This window comes from Oncorhynchus keta, chromosome 29 (genome assembly GCF_023373465.1).
Source record: "Oncorhynchus keta strain PuntledgeMale-10-30-2019 chromosome 29, Oket_V2, whole genome shotgun sequence".
NCBI lineage: Eukaryota > Metazoa > Chordata > Actinopteri > Salmoniformes > Salmonidae > Oncorhynchus > Oncorhynchus keta.
This window is the reverse complement of record NC_068449.1, coordinates 14,638,950-14,661,560: the sequence shown is the minus strand read 5'-3', so window position 1 is coordinate 14,661,560 and position 22,611 is coordinate 14,638,950. Positions and strand designations below refer to the sequence as shown.

General features: G+C 43.7%; 1 protein-coding gene and 1 pseudogene across 18 annotated transcripts in view; both read right to left on the bottom strand.

Annotated features, from left to right (window-relative positions):
- The window catches only part of LOC118372819 (frizzled-3-like), a 99,667-nt gene that overhangs the window by 69,563 nt on the left and 7,493 nt on the right, over nucleotides 1-22,611 (bottom strand). For 3 of the 17 annotated variants that reach the window (XM_052486067.1, XM_052486068.1, XM_052486054.1), the window contains exons 1-2: nucleotides 1,782-2,014; nucleotides 42-679 (exon numbers count right to left, since the gene is read on the bottom strand). The exons of 3 other annotated variants lie outside the window; for them this stretch is intronic. Coding sequence is in view for 5 of the 14 variants with exons in the window: in XM_052486054.1 (XP_052342014.1) it covers nucleotides 42-311 (270 nt within the window). In the remaining 9 variants the exon portion in view is untranslated. Of the gene's footprint in view, nucleotides 1-41; nucleotides 680-1,781; nucleotides 2,015-22,611 lie in introns of those variants that run through there. 11 more of the 17 variants (XM_052486063.1, XM_052486060.1, XM_052486071.1 and 8 more) reach the window with 8 other exon arrangements.
- On the bottom strand, nucleotides 2,147-12,037 carry LOC127913605 (keratinocyte-associated protein 3-like; annotated as a pseudogene). Its single transcript, XR_008086155.1, has 7 exons — nucleotides 11,845-12,037; nucleotides 10,318-10,502; nucleotides 10,167-10,226; nucleotides 9,820-9,998; nucleotides 7,943-8,077; nucleotides 7,744-7,848; nucleotides 2,147-3,773 (listed from the first exon to the last, which is right to left on the bottom strand). The product of XR_008086155.1 is annotated as a keratinocyte-associated protein 3-like (transcript).

The following is a 22,611-nucleotide window of genomic DNA, read 5'->3' as shown; positions in this document are numbered from 1 at the left end:
ACAGCAATGCCCATATATACAGACACAGCTATAGTCCGTACCTCCATGGCGAGTGCGGCCGTCTGCTGGTCGTAGTGGTTGAGGAGGTTGGGCATGAAGGTGGCGTTGTAAGGCAGGTCCTGGCACATCCGCAGTCCTACTGGCTCACATGTAAACGTACTGTGGCTCTCTGCTGTCTCCGCATGGATAGACAGACAGGTGGAGCAGAGGGATGAGAGGAAGAGAAGCAAGAGGAAGAGTGACCTAGGCATGACCCTCTCTCTGTGCGAGTCTGCTATTGCAGGTGACGTGTAGTCCCACCTCACTCTCATCCTCAATGAGCAGGGGAGGGGGAGAGAGGGATGAAGAGAGGAAAGGAGGGATGAGATAACAGCAGGGCTATTCTTCTTCTTCTACACAATCACACCATGGAGATCTGTGGCACTCACAGGGGAATCCTGCTGCTTCCATCCCCCAGAGGAGTGCACCCTGTCTGGCTACGGGATCCACCCAGTCAGCCTCCTCTGTCTAGGTCTGTACCCGCTGGAGTGCTGTGATCATCAGCCTAGATTTCCCACCGTTTCCCCCAGCACAGCTATGGTCTTCTCTCTCCAATGAAAGAAGAGACTGCCTATTGAAAGCATTCAGTGTTTTATCACAAAGAACGTCCAATGGCCCAGTAGCACAAGTCAAGCAAGACCTACAAGTTAAAATACAAAAGAATGTTTAGACAAGTGACAAGACAGTCCTATACAATTGTAAATAAGTGACAAGAGACTGGGAGTTGAAAAACAGCAACCCCACCCCTCATTTACACAAGGCCCCATAGATTGTCTTTATTACATTATTATTACAGTCACTGTTATTGTTTTATGTATTGATGCTCAAACAGACAGATAATTGATGAAGGTGAAAACAATTGGGTGTCAGTTCAACTTCACTGGTAAACATAAACTTACATACAAGCAGATATATTATAAAATGCATTTCTATCAGGATTGGCTACTGTCAACATGATACTGTCCTATAGGTGTCATAGACCTATAGGTATACAGGCCTATAGTTGTGTGTCGTCCAATACAGTATGTATCTATGTAGTGGTTACTACGCAGAGCAATTTATAGTCATTTTTGCAGGACAACCTTATTGGGCGTTGTTACTACACAGCTGCGCACACGCCCTTCCAGTCAATTCAATATATTATGCCGAGAAAATCATGCAGCATCGTCTTGCATTTCCACTCTTTTCATTTAAATGTACACCCATGCAATCCGACCAACTAACGTATTCTCCCAATGTTTCGCATGAGTTGATTACCCTGCCACTGCCGGTATCTGAAAGAAATGCCATTTAAACGGTGTATAGGAGATACAGCAACCTCTGTAAGTGTGTAGTAATGTAGCTATGCCGGTTAATAGTAACTAAATGCAACGCAATAATAGTGTAACATTGTTTTTCTATCTAGCCTCATGTCATTTTAGAATGTCTGAAATCTCTGAACTACAGCTCGCGAAGGAACTTGTCTCTGTTCTAACGCTACCATTCGCGTTGCATTTTTTATAGGAAGCAAAGAAAACAAATAATGTATTGGCTTGTTTTAGTAATTGTACAAATGTATACGATAGCTAACTCGTAAACGTGACATGGTTACATTGCAATTTGTGTCGCAACCTCAAACTGATAAAGTGACTAAATATGCAAGCTATAACAAGAACAAAGTCTACGAATGAACGTCTTGTGCATAATACCAAAAGAAACAAAGCTCCCCCCGCCCTCCAAAAAAAACCAAAGCAAATCTTCACCTTCAATTGGAATAATCGTCGATCTGCATTGCTCTTTGCCGCTGTTTCTTCCAGTGACAATACACAAGCACGTCGTTAGCTCTCTCGGTCTTCTCTCTCGCTGCTACACGCAAATCCATGAAATAATCTGTTCCCCGGACGCGCGCTTTGAGCTAGACCACCAGTGTATGCAACATTATCATCGACCAATTCAATTGATTTGTGTGATATATCAGATAAATCACAATATAATTCACACCGTGTCCAGTTATATATATACACACTGTGCATTCCTTCATGGTTGCCGACTGAGTAAACTTGAAAGTCCCCATCCCACTTTAACACTGATGTAAACAGTCACGTGATGAGAACACAGAGGATAGTAATGATAAATCAAAGAGTTAACATTTATTTGAAGAAAATTATTCCATATAAAAACGTTGAACACATTGATCGGTGCAGTCCTTAAATATAAAATCAACTAAACACATGCAACTTCATGTAAAAAAACATACTGCAGGCAACCAAAACACACCATGCATGAAATGTAGATTGAGATCATGGTCAGGATCAATTCAGGAAGTTCAACTGACTTCCTGAATAAAAAATTTACACATAAAATGTTATTGGACCACATTCCAGTGACCACCAGGGTTTAAACTCAGTGAAATCCAGCTCATTCTAATGAGTAGCCTACACTAGTTTATCCCTCCAAAGTGGTCGACACTAGTTACCACAAAGGCATACACCCCACCCATTTCTACAATTAAAGTCTTAAAATGCCATTTTAAACCTAACCTTAGCCCTGAACTTAACCACACTGCTAACCTTAAATTAAAACCAAAAAGCTTGTTTTTGTAGCAAATTACAACTTTGTGACTGTGGAATATGACTTTGTGGCTATGGAAGCTAGTGGACACCCACTAAAGTAGTAGTACCACAGTACAACATATGGCAGCCCTGGAGGAACAACATTCAGCTGGCCACGCATAAAAAACAACCTTGGTTGGGACAGGGTCAGTCACCTCCTTATATCAATATTGATTCACCCCTCAGATCGGGGGATTAGCGTTGTGTGCAAAGATTACGACCCGCTTGATTTAACCCAGCACCAGATTAACAGTTTCAGCACTAAACTGATCACTTCTGCCTGGTGTCGGGGAATGTGAGCCCATCCCAGCTACACCTGTATGACCTACATACTGGTGTCTACCTGACCACTCATGCACCCCGGCCCCCAGGGGCTGCTCTGCTGCATTGGGTTTCAGTCAAAATTTCAGTGTGCGTCTCAGTACACTAAAGTGGTTCAGCTCTCCCTGTTCCCCTTCTTCTATATGCACCTGCAGGAGAAATAAAATTGGGAGAAAACTGCAATGTGGGAGATTTGTTTCTAGGAATTTGAGATGAACCCTCAGAGCCCCTCTCAGGCATTATATTCCCATATCCCCACAGTATACATTCAAGCCAGGAAATAACAGAGTAGTAAACACTATGGAGTGCATCGAGGCCTGGTAGATCAGGCAGGTAGACATAATCAGGTTACAAAAACACACATGACAATAAAACATCTTTGGCTGAGATTGGTAGTTAAATACAAGAGTAGTCATAAAACAACATCTTTGGCTTAGCTGAGAGTTAGTCGTTAAATTTAACGAGGTATATAACAGTGTGTTGCTGTTAAAAGGAGGAAATAACATGTGCAGAAAATGAAAAAGCATGAAGCATGATAAATGCAAAATGTGATTAAATGCAATTATTTAAAATACTATAACGAAGATATTGATCCATAAATAATCTCTACACTACAGGCGTTTGTAATTTTGCATTTGTGAAATGTTGGCGGATCGAGGGGAGGACAGACATTCTGAGGCAGACACGGAGACAATGTCATCCAGCAGTCTAGCTAGCCTATCACGTTGAGGGAGAGGAGAGTCTTTGGTATGAATGGAGGTAAAGGCACCAGGGAGGTTCTCTGAAGACGAAGAGGCTCAGTCACACCTTCGTCATCAAACACTGTTGACAAGAAAGCATGAGGAGAGATATTACTTCAGCTCAGTTGAAACATATCTTTAGTTGTGGCAGATCTGAAGGAAGCAGATTACATGTAAAACGGTAGCACTTCCGTTTACCATGCAGAAATAACCTCAAATTAAATGGTAATTACACAGACCTATGAAGTACTTGTGTTTTGCAGGTTCACTAAAACAAGCACCATTAGGCACCGTGGTGCCCCCTAGAGCAGTGATGAGTAACTGATGGGGTGTGGGGGCCACAACAATCTGAACTCATCATTAGGGGCCACAGTGGCTTGTGAGTCTGCGTACCCACATCCATACCCACACATGCAGTCAACATTTCACTGAGGGGCCACCCCACCTTGCAAACAAAACATTTTAGCGACCCCCCTCTTGACAAGTTTTGAAGCTAATTTCCTGAAATTGTACACGTTTGGCCTTTGGATATACAGAAATTATTGCAGTTTTAAATATGATATCTGAGTGAGAGTAACAAACAAAATCAATGAGGGCCCCCCGGTCGTTAATTTGACCACAATTAGTACAAGTTTAGATAGCTGGCGAGATTACATTTTTGTAGCTGACATGGGCTAAATGAGTGACTGTCAGTGACTGACATAACTGCTGATGCAGAACCACATTTTTAAATTGCACCTAGTATATAATACTATTATTTTTATCCTGGGGGGATTGATCCAATTCTCAGACAACCCAAAGATTGCTAGATGTCCTTCCAGACTCCCTCCACCTACCCAAGGACGTCAGAGTACAAAAATCAGTAAACCACATAACTGAGGAACTCAATTTAACCTTGCGCATACCCTAGATGCATTCGCACCCCTAAAAACAAAAACATTTGTCCTAAGAAACTAGCTCCCTGGTATACAGAAAATACCAGAGCTCTAAAGCTTCCAGAAAATTGGAACAGAAATGGCGCCACACCAAACTGGAAGTCTTCCGACGAGCTTGGAAAGACAGTACCGTGCATTATCGAAGAGCCCTCACTGCTGCTCGATCATCCTTATTTTCCAACTTATTTTCCTCAATTAAGAACAATCCTAAATGTTTTTGATACTGTCGCAAAGCTAACTAAAAAGCAGCATTCCCCAAGAGAGCATGGCTTTCACTTCAGCTGTGATAAATTCATTAACTTCTTTGAGGAACAGATCATGATCATTAGAAAGCAAATTACGGACTCCTCTTTAAATCTGTGTATTCCTTCAAAGCTCAGTTGTCCTGAGTCTGCACAACTCTGCCAGGACCTAGGATCAAGGGAGACACTCAAGTGTTTTAGTACTATATCTCTTGACACAATTATGAAAATAATCATGGCCTCTAAAACTTCAAGCTGCATACTGGACCCTATTCCAACTAAACTACTGAAAGAGCTGCTTCCTGTGCTTGGCCCTCCTATGTTGAACATAATACATGTCTCTATCTATCTATCGGATGTGTACCAAACTCACTAAAAAAGTGGCAGTTTTTTCTCTTGAAAAAGCCAAACCTTGACCCAGAAAATATTTTTTTAAACTATCGGCCTGTATTGAATCTCCCATTCCTCTCAAATTTTTGGGAAAAAGCGGTTGCGCAGCAACTCACTGCCTTCCTGAAGACAAAATATGTATACGAACCGCTTCCATCTGGTTTTAGACCCCATCATAGCACTGAGACTGCACTTGTGAAGGTGGTAAATTACCTTTTAATGGCGTCAGACCAAGGCTCTGCATCTGTCCTTGTGCTCCTAGACCTTAGTGCTGCTTTTGATACTATCGATCACCACATTATTTTGGAGAGATTGGAAACCCAAATTGGTCTCCACGGACAAGTTCTGGCCTGGTTTAGATCTTATCTGTCGGAAAGATATCCGTTTGTCTCTGTGAATGGTTTGTCCTCTGACAAATCAACTGTAAATTTCGGTGTTCCTCAAAGTTCCGTTTTAGGACCACGATTGTTTTCACTATATATTTTTACCTCTTGGTGATGTCATTCGGAAACATAATGTTAACTTTCATTGCTATGAGGATGACACACAGCTGTACATTTCGATGAAACATGGTGAAGCCCCAAAATTGCCCTCGCTGGAAGCCTGTGTTTCAGACATAAGGAAGGCTGAAAATGATCTACTTTTAAACTCGGACAAAACAGATATGCTTGTTCTTGGTCCCAAGAAACAAAGAGATCTTCTGTTGAATCTGACAATTAATCTTGATGGTTGTACAGTCGTCGCAAATTAAATGGTGAAGGACCTCGCCGTTACTCTGGACCCTGATCTCTCTTTTGACGAACATATCAAGACTGTTTCAAGGACAGCTTTTTTCCATCTTCGCAACATTGCAAAAATCAGAAACTTTCTGTCCAAAAATAATGCAGAAAAGTGAATCCATGCTTTCGTCACTTCTGGGTTAGTCTACTGCAATGCTCTACTTTCTGCCTACCCGGATAAAGCACCGAAAACTTCAGTTAGTGCTAAACACTGCTGCTAGAATCTTGACTAGAACAAAAAATGGATCATATTACTCCAGTGCTAGCCTCTCTACACTGGCTTCCTGTTAAGGCAAAGGCTGATTTCAAGGTTTGACTGCTAACCTACAAAGCTTGCTCCTATCTATCTTTCCGATTTGGTCCTGCCAAATCCTGCCTCTTAACTGTCCCTAGAATTTCTAAGCAAACAGCTGGAGGCAGGGCTTTCTCCTATAGAGCTCAATTTTTATGGAATGGTCTGCCGACCCATGTGAGAGTCGCAGACTCGGTCTCAACTTTTAAGTATTTACCGAAGACTCATCTCTTCAGTGGGTCATATGATTGTGTAGTCTGGCCCTGGAGTGTGAAGGTGAACGGAAAGGCACTGGAGCAACGAACCACCCTTGCTGTCTCTGCCTGGCCGGTTCCCCTCTCTCCACTGGGATTCTCTGCCTCTAACCCTATTATCGGGGCTGAGTCACTGACAAGATCTTCCGGTCTGGGTTGGTGCCCCCCCTTGGGTTGTGCCGTGGCGGAGATCTTTGTGGGCTATACTCGGCCTTGTCTCAGGATGGTAAGTTGGTGGTTGAAGCTATCCCTCTAGTGGTGTGGGGGCTGTGCTTTGGCAAAGTGGGTGGGGTTATATCCTGCCTGGTTGGCCCTGTCTGGGGGTATCGTCGGACGGGGCCACAGTGTCTCCCGATCAATTCGGTCTCAGCCTCCAGTATTTATGCTGCAGTAGTTTATGTTTTCGGGGGGCTAGGATCAGTCTGTTATATCTGGAGTATTTCTCCTGTTTTGTCCGGTGTCCTGTGTGACATCTAATTCTTACTCTCTCTCGGAGGACCCGAGCCATAGGACCATGCCTCAGGACTACCTGGCATGATGACTCCTTGCTGTCCCCAGTCCACCTGGCCGTGCTGCTGCTCCAGTTTTAACTGTTCTGCCTGCAGCTATGGAACCCTGACCTGTTCACCGGACATGTTACCTGTCCCAGACTGCTGTTTTCAACTCTCTAGAGACAGCAGGAGTGGTATAGATTCTCTGAAAGATCGGCTATGAAAAGCCAACTGACATTTACTCCTGAGTTGCAACCTCGACAACCACTGTGATTATTATTAGACCGTGCTGGTCATCTATGAACTTTTGAACATCTTGGCCATGTTCTGTTATAATCTCCACCCAGCATGGCCAGAAGAGGACTGGCCACCCCTCATAGCCTGGTTCCTCTCTAGGTTTCTTCCTAGGTTCTGGCCTTATTAGGGAGTTTTTCCTAGCCACCGTGCTTCTACACCTGCATTGCTTGCTGTTTGGGGTTTTAGTCTGGGTTTATGTACAGCACTTTGAGATATCAGCTGATGTAAGAAGGGCTTTATAAATACATTTAATTTAATCCACAGGCCTACAAATAGTTGCCGTCGTTGCACATCCCTGGCCTAGAGCAATGGGAAAGGAGAAGGGGCTATAATCTGTTGGAAGGATCAAGCTCCAGTGGACTGAACCCTCACCTCCCGGTCTGTGGCAGTCCTCTATGCGTAGTGTTGACCAATCAGGCTCCGGACCTGGAGTGAGTACTCTGGATCTGCCCTATTAGTTAGAGCCTCCTCCTCCAGCTGGCACAGAGAACAGAAACAGGAGAGATGGAGAAAGAAGTAAGTGAGTGAGTGAGTGAGTGAGTGAGTGAGTGAGTGAGTGAGTGAGTGTTACCTGTTCTTTGAGGTATGTGTGAGAGCAGGGTCCTAGACCCCTCAGTACCAGTCCCACTACGAAGCACCAGATAGAAAGTCCTGTTTCCAGTCCAGCCAGAAGTACACATGGGAACCACAGAGACAGGGCAGTGTCCTGGAGAGAATGAAAGAGATATATACATACACGCACAGCCATTGGAAAGTATTCAGACCCCTTGACTTTTTCCACATTGTTACATGACAGCCTTATTCTTAAATTGATTAAATTGTCCCCCCTCATCAATCTACACACACTACCCCATAATGACAAAGCAAAAACAGGTTTAGAAATGTTTGCAAATGTATTAATTACAAAAATACCTTATTTACATAAGTATTTGAGACCCTTTGCTATGAGACTCGAAATTGAGCTTAGGTGCATCCTGTTTCCATCAATCATCCTTGAGATGTTTCTACAACTTGATTGGAGTCCATCTGTGGTAAATTCAATTGATGGACATGATTTGGAAAGGCACAAATGTGTCTATATAAAAGGTCCCACAGTTGACAGTGCATGTCAGAGCAAAAAGGTTGAAGGAATTGTCCATAGAGGTCAGACAGGATTGTGTCGAGGCACAGATCTGGGGAAGGGTACCAAAAAATGTTTTCAGCATTGAAGGTCCCCAAGAACACAGTGCCCTCCATCATTCTTAATTGGAAGAAGTTTTGAACCACCAAGACTCTTCCTAGAGCTGGACGCCCGGCCAAACTGAGCAATCAGGGGTGAAGGGCATTGGTCCCTCTGACAGAGGTCTAGAGTTCCTCTGTGGAGATGGGAGAACCTTCCAGAAGGACAACAAACTCTGCAGCACTCCACCAATCAGGCCTTTATGGTAGAGTGGCCAGACAGAAGCCACTCCTCAGTAAAAGGCACATGATAGCCTAACTGGAGCTCACCAAAGGCACCTGAAGACTCTCAGACTATGAGAAACAAGATCCTCTGATCTGACAAATCCAAGATTGAATTCTTTGGCCTGAACGCAAAGTGTCACGTCTGGAGGAAACCTGTCACCATCCCTACGGTGAAGCATGGTGGTGGCAGCATCATGCAGCGGATATGTTTTTCAACGGCAAGTACTGGGAGATTAGTCAGGATCGAGGGAAAGGTGAACGGAACAAAGTACAGAGAGATCCTTGATGAAAACCTGCTCCAGAGCACTCAGGACCTCACTGGGTTGAAGGTTTTACCTCCCAACAGAACAACGACCCCTAAGCACACAGCCAAGACAACGCGGGAGTGGCTTCGGGACAAGTCTCTGAACGTGCTTGAGTGGCCCAGCCAGAGCCTGAACTTGAACCCTATCGAACATCTCTGGAGAGAATTGAAAATAGCTACACATCCAACCGGACAGAGCTTGAGAGCATATGCAGAGAAGAATGGGAGACACTTCCCAAATACAGGTGTGCCAAGCTTGTAGCATCATACCCAAGAAGACTCAAGGCTGTAATCACTGCCAATGATTCTTCAACAAAGTACTGAGTGAAGGGTCTGAATACTTATGCAAATGTGATATTTCAGTTTTTTATTAATTAGCACAAATTTCTAAAACCCTGTCATGGGGTATTGTGTGTAGATTGATGAGGAAAAAAACTACTTAATTTTAGAATAAGGCTGTAACCTACCAAAATGTGGAAAAGGTCTAGGGGTCTGAATACTTTCCGAAGGCACTGTGTGTGTGTGTGTGTGGCAATACATTTACATTACATTTAAGTCATTTAGCAGACGCTCTTATCCAGAGCGACTTACAATAGTGAGGCTAATAGCCATATAGATTGAGAGAGAGAGACTTTATACATATGTATATTTTTGTGGTGTCAAAGGAGCATAGAGACAGAGCGAGAGAGAGATAGACTTACATAAATCCGTGTGGTGTCAAAGGGGCAGTCTGCTTTGACTGGCGAGCGGGCGTTGATTGGCAAGTCAGTGAAGTTGCAGCCCAACATGAGGCCCCTCCCTCGTTGGCAATGGTGAGGCTAATGCCACAGGCTGCAGAGAGTAGGGCATTCAGGAAGGAACTAATCAGAAGACCTATGTGCTGGAGTTGGGGAACAGAAGGACAGGGAGAAAGAGAAAGCGATGGAGAAAGAGGAGTCAAGGAGGTGGGGAACATTTTGATGAGAGGAGGTGAAGAGGTGACAGTTGCAGACTTAATGGTGTTCATTATATCTTACAAATTATATTTTCTTGTTATTGATGGTCTTACCAGCTTCCAAACTGACAGATTTCTTGACACCAATATGGCAATGATTCCTGTTGCAATGCTCTGAAAATGGAAACAGAACATTTCAGTTTCTGTCTATAACATCACGTTATTACTAATTGTTACTATCGTTATCTATAATTCTCTGACTGACCAGCAGTCCGGAGGTGACGGAGATGATGTTGGCGGCGGTGAACTCGGTGGTGATCTGGTCGTTGGGTTTAGAGATGTGGCGCAGGATGCTGCCGTGGATGATGGCTCCCAGAATGAAGTTAATGTGACCCACCAGGATCAGAGTAAACCCCTTCTTCATCAGACGCCCCGGGCCCTTCTCCTTATCTGACAGATCAGCACACGGTCATCATTGTGTGGTCATTGTTGTAAAGTAGGCTACCAGGGTTGGGGTCAATACCATTGATTCAGAAAGTTAAACTAATTCCAATTCCACATTGTCCTCATTGAAAAGCACTGAAGATAATTGTTTTTTCAGTGTACTACTTGAATGGAAATAAGATTACAGTCGAGTGCACAGGAATCACCATAGAGAATGGCAGTTTAATCTCATTCTAGTTCTGTTTACCTATATAAAAGTAAGTAAGCCTCAACTTTGGCCTATTAGTTGGTAGAAACATTTATAACACTAAAGGTGTGGAATGTTGACTTATACAAACAATAGACTGATGGTTCTAATAGGCTCTACATGATCAAACAAGATGGTACTAGTCATTAGTCGGATTTCGTTGGTAAACGTTTTGCAACTGTCTACTCCAAATTGAAAAGGTTTTGGTTTCTATTGCACAAATTCAGGTAGTCTCCTGTTTCGTTCTGATGGCCATGTTTGCTTCCGTTTGGTTCTTAAACTGTCACTTGTTTCCGTTGCAAGACTTAATGAATACACCCCAGATTTACCTGGAAACCCAATATTGAATTGCATTGAATTCGAGTCAGGCAGAAATTAGCATGAATCAGGGAAGTTAACTCTCACGACCTCTTCAAGCCAGAATTTTGAATAAAAGTATATTTTAACATACTTTACCGGACCGTGCGGTTGGTAATTTTGGTGGTAGGAAATTGAGAATATATCCACAGGAAAGTATAATTCTATAACTTTTAAAAGCTATGGTAGAGCCGTTCAGATGAAGCATGTGCAGAACCATGTAAACGTGCACAAGCTCGGTAAATCGGCTATTTCATGCGTGTATTTTTATGTTGTGAAACCTGAACTCACTACCGGCGCTTTGAAAAGTTTATGTAATTACACTCGTGTGGAGATATCGTCTCACATTCCTACCGCCAACAGGACCAACCGGTAAAGTACGTTAAAATGTACTTTTATTCAAAATTATTGTTTGTAGCGGTGGTGAGAGGAAACTTTCCCGATTCAAACGCTAATTTCTGCCTGACGTAGAATTAAATTCAATGCAACTCAAAGTCGAGTGTACAGGCAAACCCCATATAAGCATCTGAAACACTGAATCAACAGTGTCCCTTATTGGACTCCCCAGTCCTCACCAAATGTTTAGCTAATTTACTGTTAAAAGCATCATTGGTGGATCATTGGTTTACTTTCGAAATACGCAAACGAACACCTGTGCAACCTAGACATAATGGTTGCCTCGCTAAAGTTAACACAATAAGTTGCTTCCACCACTAAAATATACGCTACTTAAAGTTAACTTACCGAAACCACACATATCGTTGCCGTATATTACGCAAGATTGTTTCTAAGAGTTAAACAAAACGGCGAATTATTTTTTGTTTTCATGAAGCAGTTCCTCGCACTTTCCGAGTCGGTGACGTCACGGGCTTCACCTGTCGAGCGGAAGTTGGGCGTTCATTTGTAGGTTTATAATTGAACACATTTATGAAGATTTTACACTATTGTGGAGAGATGTACTGTTTGGATTCTTTACATACAATAGAAATAAGCGGAATCATTTTTATGTAATTAATTTCATTATTCTTTTGGCCAAATTTCATATACACAAATGTAAATTTACAAACAGAAAACCACATTTTCGTATTCTACAAAAAGAAATTGAACTGTATTTTAAGACGGTTAAATGCTCTACTAACAAAAAAACTGTTAGAATTGTAAGTATATGCATGTCCCTTAAGGTCCTTGTGTAATTGTAATGTGATATTGTACCCCCTAGCTCGATTGTCCATTGTTTGTAATCTATGTATGCTTTTGTGTTCCCTCGTGTGCTTTATGTATTGATTTGTTGTTAATAAAAATTAAAATTAAAAATATATATATTTTTTTTAAGTTGGGCGTTCATTTTTGTTCTTCTTCATTTGTGGTTTTCAACAGTGTGCAACTGCAGCACGTAATTCGGGGCGTTCCTGCATGTGGGCGTTCCTGCGTTTGCGAAAGACAGTGCCTACAAAAATACGCTATTACTATTGATCTCTATGTTAAGGGAATTACTGCTGGTGTTGTGTAGTGACCTACATGTTATGCCGAGAGAGAATAGTTATGGTGTCTTTTTGTAGGCACAAACCCCTCCATGGCTCGTTGGACAAAGTCTATGGGGAAATGAATGGCGTTTTTGTTGGGTTTTCGGATTAACGCAGAAAATAAGGTTTGTGGTAAACACAGGCTTAGAAGATCTCAAATGTTTTGTTCTATGAGATAATCTTAATCAGCCAATGTCATTTTTTGTCAATTTTGAAGCATTTATGTCTCATAAAGACCTCAGACTCCCTCTGCAAATGGATCCTGGACTCCCTGACGGGTTGCCCCCAGGTGGTAAGGGTAGGTAACAACACATCCGCCATACTGGTCCTGAACACGGGGACCCCTCAGTGGTGCGTGCTTAGTCCCCTCCTGTACTCCCTGTTCACCCACGACTGAGCACAACTCCAACACCATCATTAAGTTTGCTGACAACACAACAGTGGTAGGCCTGATCACCGACAACGATGAGACAGCCTATAGGGAGGAGGTCAGAGACCTGGAAGTGTCGTTCCAGGACAACAACCAGTCCCTCAACGTTAGCAAGATAAAGTAGCTGATCGTAGACTACAGGAAAAGGAGGGCCGAGCACACCCCCATTTGTGCACACCCCTATTCACATCAACGGGACTATAGTGGCGAGGGTATAGACCGTATACCTAGGGATTTGGAAAACTGAACCATTTCTTTGAAGTTTTTAAATACATTTGAATATTCGTAGCTACTTTTTAAGTAAATATCTGCAGTCAACTTGTGCAAAACGTCAGGATATAAAGAACATTGCGTTCTTCATTTCACCTGTCACATTATTATGAACAATGAGAGGCACTCACTGTTGTGCAGCATGGGCCAGGTGATTTAATTACAGTATGCAATTTACAACTAAATGTTTGCCAGCTAGATATCTTATAACTGTTAAGTTAACTGTATAAAATACTTGAATACTTTAGGTCAGAAACTATACAAAATCTTTGCAATGTGCTTGTTAGCATTTAATTAGCATTCTCTATAGGATTTTACATGTACTTGTTAGCATTGCTAACCTTTGGATTACAGAGTATCAGTGAAGTTTGAATACAGCACCCCTTGTGTTCAGTGCCGGTATTACCGAATATCCCGGTATGGCACATGGTCGGTATGAAGATCTGACAATCTGAATACCAACCAAGCCTATCACTAAGGACCTATCATGACCCTCAGATCCTCAAAAAGTTTTACAGCTGCACCATAGAGAGCATCTGGACTGGCCACATCACCGCTTGGTAGGGCAACTGCTTGGCATCCAACTGTAAGGCGCTACAGAGGGTAGTGTGTACGGCCCAGTCCATCACTGGGGCTGATCTCCCTGCCATCCAGGACCTCTATACCAGGCGGTATCAGAGGAAGGCCCTAAATATTGTCAAAGACTCCAGCCACCCTAGTCATAGACTGTTCTCTCTGCAACCGCATGGCAAGCGGTACCGGAGCGCAGAGTCTGGAACCAACAGCACCCTGAACACCTTCTACCCCCAAGCCATAAGACCTGTAAATAGTTATCCAAATATACTGAACACAAATATAACCGCAACATGCAACAATTTCTAAGATTATACTGAGTTACAGTTCATATAAGGAAATCAGTCAATTGAAATAAATGATTTAGGCCCTAATCTATGGATTTCACGACTGGGTAGGGGTGCAGCCATGGGTGGACCTGGGAGGGCATAGGCCCCCCCCGACAAACGATCCCGCAGGTAAAGAAAATGGATGTGGAAGCCCTGGCCTGGCGTGGTTACATGTGGTCTATAGTTGTGAGGTCGGTTGGACGAACTGCCAAAGTTTCTAAAACGACGTTGGAAGAGGCTTATGGTAGAGAAATGAACATTCAATACTCTGGACACAGCTCCGGTGGACATTCCTGCAGTCAGCATGTCAATTACATGCTCCTTCAAAACTTGAGACATCTGTGGCATTGTGTTTTGTGCAAAACTGCACATTTTAGAGTGTCCTTTTATTGTTGCCTAAAGGAAGACGGTTATTCAGGCGAGTGAGCGATGAGCAGCGCTCAGACATTATTTGACGGTAATGAATCAAGACAAATGCAGAGGAATAAAAAGCTGCACTTAGAGCACGGCCAACCCACTCTGTGTGTGTGTGTGTGTGTGTGTGTGTGTGTGTGTGTGTGTGTGTGTGTGTGTGTGTGTGTGTGTGTGTGTGTGTGTGTGTGTGTGTGTGTGTGTGTGTGTGTGTGTGTGTGTTGGCCTACCTGCCTTGTTAGGAATCTGTTTTGATCATTCTCGATTGATGCTTTCCAGATCTGTGCACAAGAAAATAAGTTCTACCCGCAAATGGGTGCAGCAACGCATAAGATCTCATGTTTTTTAAGACAGTAACAGCACACCCCCACACACCATCACAACACCCTCAAATGACTGAGCACACACACACAGTCAATATTAGGCCAACAGCATACCACCCTGCATCCCACTGCTGGCTTGCTTCTGAAGCTAAGCAGGGTTTGTCCTGGATGGGAGACCAGATGCTGCTGGAAGTGTGTTGGAGGGCAAGTGGGCGGTATTCTTTGCTATGGTCTAAAAAAATTCTCCAGGTCAGTGTTTTGGGACGTTAAACCTCTACCCACCATTGCAACCTGTACGCTCTCGTTGGCTGGCCCTCGCTTCATACTCGTCGCCAAACCCACTGGCTCCATGTCATCTACAAGACCCTTCTAGGTAAAGTCCCCCTTATTTCAGCTCACTGGTCACCATAGCATCACCCACCTGTAGCACGTGCTCCAGCAGTTATATCTCTCTGGTCACCCCCAAAACCAATTCTTTCTTTGGCCGCCTCTCCTTCCAGTTCTCTGCTGCCAATGACTGGAATGAACTACAAAAAATCTCTGAAACTGGAAACACCTATCTCCATCACTAGCTTTAACCACCAGCTGTCAGCTTGGGTTTACGGGCCAAAGCTCACAGGTGAACATGTTGGCACCACAAATGGACACCTCTAGATAGTGCGTGTATGTGTGTGTGTGAGTAGCAAGAGCATGAGTGTGTGTATGACAATTTCTGTCTCAGTGTTCATCTGGTCCTGTCCTGCTCTTACCTATCAGAATGGCTGAATGGGAACACCTCACTTTAAAACTACCAATCAGAGGCCTTCTTTTGATATCCCCCACAATGCACGCACACTCCCTCTACATTCCTATTGAGTGCCATGTCCTTACAGAAACATGGGGAAACCCTTAACACAGCTCGTTTCTGCATGACTGTTACAGGCCAGCCGAATGGAGTGTTCTTTCATACCATTTCCTGCTGTGTGACTCTCTCCACCACTGTGTGTGTGTACTGTGCTGGTCTCTCTCTCTACCACTGTGTGTGTGTACTGTGCTGGTCTCTCTCTCTACCACTGTGTGTGTGTACTGTGCTGGTCTCTCTCTCTACCACTGTGTGTGTGTACTGTGCTGGTCTCTCTACCACTGTGTGCGTGTACTGTGCTGGTCTCTCTCTCTACCACTGTGTGTGTGTACTGTGCTGGTCTCTCTCTCTACCACTGTGTGTGTGTACTGTGCTGGTCTCTCTCTCTACCACTGTGTGTGTGTACTGTGCTGGTCTCTCTACCACTGTGTGTGTGTACTGTGCTGGTCTCTCTCTCTACCACTATGTGTGTGTACTGTGCTGGTCTCTCTCTCTACCACTGTGTGTGTGTACTGTGCTGGTCTCTCTACCACTGTGTGTGTGTACTGTGCTGGTCTCTCTACCACTGTGTGTGTGTACTGTGCTGGTCTCTCTCTCTACCACTGTGTGTGTGTACTGTGCTGGTCTCTCTACCACTGTGTGTGTGTAGAATGCTGGTCTATCTCTCTACCACTGTGTGTGTGTACTGTGCTGGTCTCTCTCTCTACCACTGTGTGTGTGTACTGTGCTGGTCTCTCTCTCTACCACTGTGTGTGTGTACTGTGCTGGTCTCTCTCTCTACCACTGTGTGTGTGTACTGCGCTGGTCTCTCTACCACTGTGTGTGGGTACTGTGCTGGTCTCTCTACCACTGTGTGTGTACTGTGCTGGTCTCTCTACCACTGTGTGTGTGTACTGTGCTGGTCTCTCTCTACCACTGTGTGTGTGTACTGCGCTGGTCTCTCTACCACTGTGTGTGTGTACTGAGAATATCGACATTAAGTGGTTTGATTGTGGTGTCAAAGGAAGGGGTGGGAATGGTGATCAAATCTGTATTCATGACGACCTGGTTTTATTTGGGAGCAAATGTTTTGTTCTGCTGTCGCTGGTCAAAAACAGGACAAAAGCCTTCGCCCATAAAACAAGCCTTGGGGTGATTGCACAACCCTTTGGCTTAAGGATGGGGAGGAGGGCAGGGGTGGTCATCCCCATGGCTCAGTTTTTCAAAAGTTATTTATCTGGATTTCACCTATCGGATAGGATTTCATGCATAAAAATAGAATGAATAGAACAGACAAATCATTGAATGGAATTGGGGACTCCCAATCTATGCATTTTAGTTCTATGTATTTAATCCTATCCGATAGGCAAAATCCAGATAGATAACTTTTGAAAAACAGGTCTCAGGAGAATAGCGATACGATGTGCATGCTTTAGTTCCAGCCCAGCTCTAAATGGAGGATTATGGTGAGTTGAGTATTCTGAACACCTTTAATTAATGGAAGAGTTTTGTATCATACTGTGTGCTACATAGACATGATGTTTCCAGAAGACACAAGTTCATGTTAGATTCTCCATAGGAGAGGAGTGTGTGCTGGCAGCAGCGTTGGGGGTGTTTATGGGGTGCTGAGCAGAAGGCTGTGTGGGTTGTGTGTGTAGGAGAAACAGGGAGGGTATTTTGGTAGACCCCGTCTGTTCCTCCTCTACTTCTATAGCCGGATTAAGTTTCCCTCCTTTCCTCTCTCTCTCCGGTAGAAGCCACGGTTTGTATAAAGAAAGACTGAATGGAAGTTACCTTAGTGAGCCCCACGAGAGAGAGAAGTACATTTAATTGAATTGAAAGAGAGAGAGAGGCAGGCACCGGAGAGGGGTAGTTGTCTGGCGCAGATACCTAGCAGACTCTGCATGTCCTGGGCTGTCAACTGGGAGTTTGAGGGGGACAGTGATGGATGGGTCTGGAGGATAGTTCCAGACAGGGAAATAAATCTCAGCCCTGTGGTTACCAAACACACACACACACAGCTTTATTTTCGTGAAATTTCAGGACTTTTGGGGGAGTCAAATGTTTTGACCATTTTGACACTACTCCTTAACCTAACCTTAACCCTAACCCAAAAACCCTAACCCAAAAACCCTAAAATAGAATTCTAACAAATTCAGGACATGAAAAGATTCCTGACTTTTCCAAAAATGTCTCGTTTTCCTTACTTGTCAGGACAGTCAGTGAATTGTTGGGGTCCTAATAAGGTAGCAAAACAAGTACACACACACACACACACACACACACACACACACACACACACACACACACACACACACACACACACACACACACACACACACACACACACACACACACACAAGCTCACTTCCTAAAGCTGTCATTAGTAGTGGAGATTACTATGGCCCAGTTGTCAAGTCAGCTGACTGGTCTCTATAATATGGCCCAGTGGTCAGGTCAGGTGACTGGTCTCTGTAATATGGCCCAGTGGTCAGGTCAGGTGACTGGTCTCTGTAATATGGCCCAGTGGTCAGGTCAGGTGACTGGTCTTAATATGGCCCAGTGGTCAGGTCAGGTGAATGTGCCAATGCTGGTGATGGTGACACTTGACACCTCACATACTACTAAACTAGCTGAGCACTAACATGCAGACTGCCATCATTTGGTGCTGGGGCTTACACACACACACTACATAAATGTAAATATGCTTACACACACACATGCAAATTGGCGCCACACACTCACACTCTCCACATCCGATGCTGCTACTCTATTTATTATCTCTCCTGATTGCCGAGTCACTTTTATCCCTCCCTACATGTACATGCCTCAACAAGCTCAACTACCTCGTACCCCTGCACATTGACTTGGTACCGGTAGTACTCCTTGTATATTGTTATTTTATTGTCTTACTATTTCCTTTTTTAGAATTGGCTCATTTTGTATTACTTTTTATCTCTGCTTTGTTGGGAAAGGGCTCGTAAGTAAGCATTTCACATTCAAGTTTAAACCTGTTGTATTCAGCACATTTGACAAATACCATTTTATTTTATTTGACACACGCCCGTAAAACCAAAGAAGAGGTGAAGCCAATCAGGGAAGGAGAAAATCATTGGCATAATTAGAAACCACCTTGTTTTTGTAGTGTGTTGCTTTTGGCTCAACTGTGTTTGTAGTCTATTCTTGTTGCCACCGGGGTCAGAGCACTTAGGGACAGCATCTTAAGACCAGTTCATCTTTTAAAAGTAATGCTGACTCATCTCTTCTCTTACTCTATTCAACACCGTCAGCCCTCTCTCCATCCCCCATTCATTACCGCCCTTCTGTCTCTCTTTATCGCATAACATCCTTGTATTTCTCTCCATCCCCCATTCATTACCGCCCTTCTGTCTCTCTTTATCGCATAACATCCTTGTATTTCTCTCCATCCCCCATTCATTTGTACATCCCTTCTGTCTCTCTTTATCGCATAACATCCTTGTATTTCTCTCCATCCCCCATTCTTTACCGCCCTTCTGTCTCTCTTTATCGCATAACATCCTTGTATTTCTCTCCATCCCCCATTCATTACCGCCCTTCTGTCTCTCTTTATCGCATAACATCCTTGTATTTCTCTCCATCCCCCATTCTTTACCGCCCTTCTGTCTCTCTTTATCGCATAACATCCTTGTATTTCTCTCCATCCCCCATTCATTACCGCCCTTCTGTCTCTCTTTATCGCATAACATCCTTGTATTTCTCTCCATCCCCCATTCTTTACCGCCCTTCTGTCTCTCTTTATCGCATAACATCCTTGTATTTCTCTCCATCCCCCATTCATTACCGCCCTTCTGTCTCTCTTTATCGCATAACATCCTTATATTTCTCTCCATCCCCCATTCTTTACCGCCCTTCTGTCTCTCTTTATCACATAACATCCTTGTATTTCTCTCCATCCCCCATTCATTACCGCCCTTCTGTCTCTCTTTATCGCATAACATCCTTGTATTTCTCTTCATCCCCCATTCATTACCGCCCTTCTGTCTCTCTTTATCGCATAACATCCTTGTATTTCTCTCCATCCCCATTCTTTACCGCCCTTCTGTCTCTCTTTATCGCATAACATCCTTGTATTTCTCTCCATCCCCCATTCATTACCGCCCTTCTGTCTCTCTTTTCGCATAACATCCTTGTATTTCTCTCCATCCCCCATTCATTACCGCCCTTCTGTCTCTCTTTATCGCATAACATCCTTGTATTTCTCTCCATCCCCCATTCATTACCGCCCTTCTGTCTCTCTTTATCGCATAACATCCTTGTATTTCTCTCCATCCCCCATTCATTACCGCCCTTCTGTCTCTCTTTATCGCATAACATCCTTGTATTTCTCTCCATCCCCATTCATTACCGCCCTTCTGTCTCTCTTTATCGCATAACATCCTTGTATTTCTCTCCATCCCCCATTCATTACCGCCCTTCTGTCTCTCTTTATCGCATAACATTCTTGTATTTCTCTCCATCCCCCATTCTTTACCGCCCTTCTGTCTCTATTTATCGCATAACATCCTTATATTTCTCTCCATCCCCCATTCTTTACCGCCCTTCTGTCTCTCTTTATCGCATAACATCCTTGTATTTCTCTCCATCCCCCATTCTTTACCGCCCTTCTGTCTCTCTTTATCGCATAACATCCTTGTATTTCTCTCCATCCCCATTCTTTACCGCCCTTCTGTCTCTCTTTATCGCATAACATCCTTATATTTCTCTCCATCCCCCATTCTTTACCGCCCTTCTGTCTCTCTTTATCACATAACATCCTTGTATTTCTCTCCATCCCCCATTCTTTACCGCCCTTCTGTCTCTCTTTATCGCATAACATCCTTGTATTTCTCTCCATCCCCCATTCTTTGTCTCTCTTTTATCGCACCGCCCTTCTGTCTCTCTTTATCGCATAACATCCTTGTATTTCTCTCCATCCCCCATTCATTACCGCCCTTCTGTCTCTCTTTATCGCATAACATCCTTATATTTCTCTCCATCCCCATTCATTACCGCCCTTCTGTCTCTCTTTATCGCATAACATCCTTGTATTTCTCTCCATCCCCCATTCTTTACCGCCCTTCTGTCTCTCTTTATCGCATAACATCCTTGTATTTCTCTCCATCCCCCATTCATTACCGCCCTTCTGTCTCTCTTTATCTGTCATAACATCCTTGTATTTCTCTCCATCCCCCATTCATTACCGCCCTTCTGTCTCTCTTTATCGCATAACATCCTTGTATTTCTCTCCATCCCTCATTCATTACCGCCCTTCTGTCTCTCTTTATCGCATAACATCCTTTTATTTCTCTCCATCCCCATTCATTACCGCCCTTCTGTCTCTCTTTCATTATCTCTCTTTATCGCATAACATCCTTGTATTTCTCTCCATCCCCATTCATTACCGCCCTTCTGTCTCTCTTTATCGCAAAACATCCTTGTATTTCTCTCCATCCCCCATTCTTTACCGCCCTTCTGTCTCTCTTTATCGCATAACATTCTTGTATTTCTCTCCATCCCCATTCTTTACCGCCCTTCTGTCTCTCTTTATCGCATAACATCCTTTTATTTCTCTCCATCCCCCATTCATTACCGCCCTTCTGTCTCTCTTTATCGCATAACATCCTTGTATTTCTCTCCATCCCCCATTCATTACCGCCCTTCTGTCTCTCTTTTCATTACCGCCCTTCTGTCAAAACATCCTTGTATTTCTCTCCATCCCCATTCTTTACCGCCCTTCTGTCTCTCTTTATCGCATAACATTCTTGTATTTCTCTCCATCCCCATTCTTTACCGCCCTTCTGTCTCTATTTATCGCATAACATCCTTATATTTCTCTCCATCCCCCATTCTTTACCGCCCTTCTGTCTCTCTTTATCGCATAACATCCTTGTATTTCTCTCCATCCCCATTCTTTACCGCCCTTCTGTCTCTCTTTATCGCATAACATCCTTGTATTTCTCTCCATCCCCCATTCTTTACCGCCCTTCTGTCTCTCTTTATCGCATAACATCCTTGTATTTCTCTCCATCCCCCATTCATTACCGCCCTTCTGTCTCTCTTTATCGCATAACATCCTTGTATTTCTCTCCATCCCCCATTCATTACCGCCCTTCTGTCTCTCTTTATCGCATAACATCCTTGTATATCCCCCATTCTTACCGCCCTTCTGTCTCTCTTTATCGCATCCCCCATTCATTACCGCCCTTCTGTCTCTCTTTATCGCATAACATCCTTTCTGTCTCTCTTTATCGCATTTCTCTCCATCCCCCATTCATTACCGCCCTTCTGTCTCTCTTTTATCGCATAACATCCTTGTATTTCTCTCCATCCCCCATTCATTACCACCCTTCTGTCTCTCTTTATCGCATAACATCCTTGTATTCCTCTTCATCCCCATTCTTTACCGCCCTTCTGTCTCTCTTTATCGCATAACATCCTTGTATTTCTCTCCATCACCCATAATAACTGTATCACTCTGTCATTCATAATATCCTTCCTCTATTAGCCACATCCTTGTATTTCTCTTCATCACCCATAAAGCTGTATCACTCTGTCATTCATAATATCCTTCCTCTATTAGCCACATCCTTGTATTTCTCTTCATCACCCATAAAGCTATATCACTCTGTCATTCATAATATCCTTCCTCTATTAGCCACATCCTTGTATTTCTCTTCATCACCCATAAAGCTGTGTCACTCTCTGTCATTCATAACTGTTCTACACAGGAGCACGAGTACAGGACATAACAAGGCTGCTTCGTACTGTTCTACACAGGAGCACGAGTACAGGACATAACAAGGATGCTTCG